General features: G+C 43.6%; 1 protein-coding gene across 1 annotated transcript; it reads right to left on the bottom strand.

Moving 5' to 3' along the window:
* Positions 1-492: 492 nt before the first annotated feature.
* Positions 493-2,683, bottom strand: hoxb13a (homeobox B13a). Its single transcript, XM_053337842.1, has 2 exons — positions 1,957-2,683; positions 493-740 (listed from the first exon to the last, which is right to left on the bottom strand). Exons 1-2 carry the CDS (start codon positions 2,681-2,683, stop codon positions 493-495), a joined length of 975 nt encoding a protein of 324 aa, XP_053193817.1.
* Positions 2,684-4,483: the final 1,800 nt, after the last annotated feature.

The following is a 4,483-nucleotide window of genomic DNA, read 5'->3' as shown; positions in this document are numbered from 1 at the left end:
GTATTGATGAAATGAAGATATGAATGATAATTAAGACCTGATAGAGGCTATAGTGGGATTAAAAGAATTTATTAAGTGTTGCACTATACTTTGATCACTGGTTTACAGGCGTTATAAACATTATGGACAGCATAATAGTGTGTTTTCGGCTATAGGACTACTGGGCACGGACAACACTGACAAACAGCAAAACACAGACAGTAGACAGACAGTTACATCAAAGCAGGCAGGAAGGTGCTGTATTTACAAGATGCCTCTTAAAGGTTTGTCAGAGGGCTTTTGTTTTGTTTTTTTTAATCATATTTTGTCCTTAATGTCCTTCTTTTTGTCTTTTTTCTACCATTAGGCGCACAGATTTACGCACAGTCCGTCAGGAGTACCACGCAGTTTCTTTTCATTCCTCCACATTTTTTTAGTCATTTCTCTCAGTTCATTTTTTTTTATGTATGACACGTAAACACAACAAGTTCCTAATCATCCAAGCTGCGCGTGCTACGGAGCGGGGGTCTTCACTTTAGCCACGAACTTCTTCTCCTTCACCCTCCTGTTTTGGAACCAGATGGTAATCTGCCTCTCAGACAGGTTGGTCGCGGCTGATATCTTCCTCCTCTTGTCCTTGGTGATGAATTTATTGGCGGCGTATTCTTTCTCCAGCTCTTTCAGTTGGAGCTTGGTGTACGGTATCCGCTTCTTCCTGCCTCGGCGGAAAGGCGAGCCGTCGTGCTGGTGCGCCACCACATCTGTTAAGAAAAGGCAGACAAAGAGAGAGGACAGAGCGGCAGGGAGTGTGTGTGTGAGAGACAGAAAAAGAGACTAGGACACGTTTCTGTACTCTATATTTGTCTATTTCTATCAGAACGTGAGCTTCATTTGTTTTTTAATCGTTCCTTTCCAAAATCTGGATTTAGTTTTTACGCGACGAGGAAGGCAGCGACTGTATGCTGTGAGCTGATTGGACATCCATTCTGCCACAGTGACATGCAACATGGTGGATGTCTGCTGTCTGCAAGCAGCTCAAACATGAGGCCAAGCTGACCTGCACTGTCTGTCCTCAAATATAGTGTAAGAACATGAAATGGAGAACAGGTAATCTGGAGAATTGTGTCCACTTCTCTTCATTTATTAGAGTGTTGCTTTATTATTATTATTATCATTATTATTATTTTTGCATTACTTTATTTTTGCATTATTATTTCAGCTGCATCTGTGTGTCATAAATATATTCAGATAGCTTTGAAATGAGCTGTCATGTACAAAATTAATAAAACACCCTTATTTTGAAATCTGTAATTAAATCATTTCTATTATTATCATCATTATTATTATTATTATTATTATTACTATTATTATTATTGTGACCATGTTAACAAGACAAATCAAACATCAGTCAGCAGATCATGTGTTAATTATCTGATTAGCAGTTGGGTCACTCGTCACCAGGCAACACTTGACCTTTAGCTTAATAAGCGGCCTCGTGTAACTAGCCTGATCTATGAGCCAGAAACAAATCTAAATATGGGTATTATCCTCCACAGTAGCACGTGATCATCTCTAAATGATTGTCTGTTATTATATACTGACTGTGATAATAGACAATAACAGATGCTCAGCTCTGCTCCACACAGTTTGGATTACGCACCAGTTGCACAGACACACACACACACACACACAGAGCAGATGGTATTGTTTGAGCTGTGATTTCAATCAAGCACATATTAATTACAAAGCTTTACTCCAAAAATGTAAGATAAGTGTACTTAATTATTTGAGCATATAAATCACGTCATCAGAGGCTTCTTTGTGAAGCAACTTTATCATTTCGTTCTATTATGTCACATATGATTAAATGTTGTTTATCTGTGAGCCTTTACATCATTCTAGCACCACAAAGCTTCTTTAAATGCCTCCACAGACTGTTTCTATGAGATAGAATTTAATTTAAAGGAGAATAATTACCAGCCAGAGCAGACTTCCAGAGGTGTCCGGCCTGTCCCTGGTCCTTGGAGCAGTACATCTGTCCCCCCCAGCCGTTGGTCAGAGCCCAGGGCTGGTAGCTGTCCATGGGTAGCAGGGTGTCATGGCGCGGTTCTCCGGTGCCCAGGGTTTGGACCACAGACACGTCCAGGTAGCTGGCCATGGACTGGTATGGACTCGGGTAGCCGTGGTAAAAAGCGAACTCTTTAGCTCGGTGGTTCGGGTACTCATCAGAGTTCACCGTGGTGTCCATGTACTGAGAGCTGAGCGCGGCTCCGGCTGCCTGGGTGCACGATTTGAGAGAACCCCGCCCCATCCTGCACGGGTAGTAGCCGTTACCAAAGTAGCCGTACGGTAAAGCTGTGGGGGCTGAGGAGCTCTGGTGAGGCACCGCGGCCGCCGGACATGGTCCCGCAGAGCACTGCTTCCCAGAGGACCCGATGCTCTCGCTGGAGCCTGATGCAGACACGTCCACTGTAGGGTAGCCCGCTGAAGAGTGCACCAAGCCTGACGGGTGTCCGCCCAGCGCAGCCGCAGCCGCCGAGTGCGCCATAATGTTGCGGCACTGGCTAGCCGCAGTGGCCGCGGCGAAGTTCCCGCTGCCCACGAGCCCCTCCATGTTCTTGTTCATGTCCTCCAGGTTATTGTCATACACAAACATTACCGTGTCCGCTGGCCAGCGAGGGTTTAGGACCAGGGAGGCTGTCATAGGCGCTCCTTTTCCCGGTCTGACCTCCGTCCCCGTTTCCTCTCAGACTCTGGTCCCGGTCCTGGTCCTGGTCCTAGTCCTAGTCCTGGTGCGTTAAGCTGCTACATTGGCTGAAGTAGATGAACTGGTGCGCATTTATTCTTTTGTGACCGCTGGCTCTCCTGTACACACACACACACACACACACACACACACACACATACACATACACTCACACACACACACACACTCACACACACAGCTCGAGTAATTCACTTGGAACGTCACGCGCGCTGTCATAGCACGCGTGCCTTGCCTTGCTGCACCGTTAAGTGATGGCGCTCTCGCTCAGAGGCAAAGACTCCCGGTAACCGGCCGAACCCTCGGTTACATCCCAGCCGCAGCCTTGACGCAACAAGCCCCCGAGACCAGGAGAGGAGGGAGGGCGCGTGTCCATTGGATGAGACCGGGTTGTCACGTGACGGGTAAAGAGGGAGGGGGGGAAAGAAGGGGAAGAAGAGACTTGTTGGGGATTGTCAGTCAAAGAAAAAATATTTTTATGAGGCTCGAGCTGTGGCACGAGAAGAACATGAAGCGGCTCAGCTTCCTGAATGCACCGCTTCTCCTCGTGCAGCTGCATCATGTCAAAGTGAAGTGTCTGATGTGCGCGCTCACCACAGACTCACATTATAGCTTTGTTACTTTGGGAACTAACAATTAAATCAGTTGATCAGACATGTTTGGGGTTGTGCGTAAAGACGCATGTGGAGCGCTGCTGTGCAAAGAGCCAATACACAAACAGCTGACTGGTTCATATTATTCATGTTACATACATCATGACTTCATACTAAGTGTGAATACACCTGCAGGAGACAAGAGGATGAAAATATGAAGTACATTAAAAACTCTTTGACATCGATCAAATTTAAGAGACATAAAATTATTATTTATTCACAATAACGTGCTTAATTTTTCTGAATATTGCCTATAATTATTTGAACTCTGCGTAAAAATGTTCAGTATTACACAAAGTTATGGACACATTTAAAGACTTATAATCGGCGCTGCCAAATGCATGAAAAAAAGTTTATCGTTGTCGTAAAAGTATTAAAAATCATATCATACCAGGAGTATTTCTAGCTTTTCAAAAGACAGCGGATGATTAAAATAAGTGTGCGCGGGGACATTTTCTCAGACTACAATTTATGTGTGCTTTTAGTCTGAAAACCTCTAACTGAAGGAAGCGTAAAGGGGATTTATGGAAAGGATTTGGAGGTCTTAAGATTTGAGAAATATGGCTTTGGTTCAAAGCGCTGCAGAAAGGTTTCACTGCACTTCTGAGCTGCGTTATTTGCGTAATCATTTCACTGCCTGCTCATGCTTTTAAATTTATGTGAGAGAGGGTCTCAAACTGCGCCTGGCTCTACTCCGAATCAATCATTCTGCCGCTTTTTATTTCTTAAAATGAAAAAGAAAGAAAGACGGAGGTATTTAGGATGGTGCGCACACACACACGCACACACGCACAGTGCATGCAGAGTTCGTTAATATTGAATGATTGTCTCTTTCTAAAAGCAATACAATAATAATATCAATTAGCAGTGTGTGATTGTGCGCGTTACGCATTTTTAAATGTTCAGGTTAGTAGCTGAACATGAAAATAATAATGGAAAAATCATTATAAGTTTAAATAAATGATGCAAACAGAACCTCAGTTATATGTTAATAACTACAACATTACAAATGCTGAGCCATTTATAACTATTATTAAGTATTCCTTCAATATCTTTAATTTAAAAAAACATAATTGATGCGACAAAA

Source organism: Scomber japonicus, chromosome 18, assembly GCF_027409825.1.
Source record: "Scomber japonicus isolate fScoJap1 chromosome 18, fScoJap1.pri, whole genome shotgun sequence".
In the NCBI taxonomy this organism is placed as follows: domain Eukaryota; kingdom Metazoa; phylum Chordata; class Actinopteri; order Scombriformes; family Scombridae; genus Scomber; species Scomber japonicus.
Note: the sequence above shows the minus strand (reverse complement) of the source record. Positions and strands in the feature narration are given on the sequence as shown.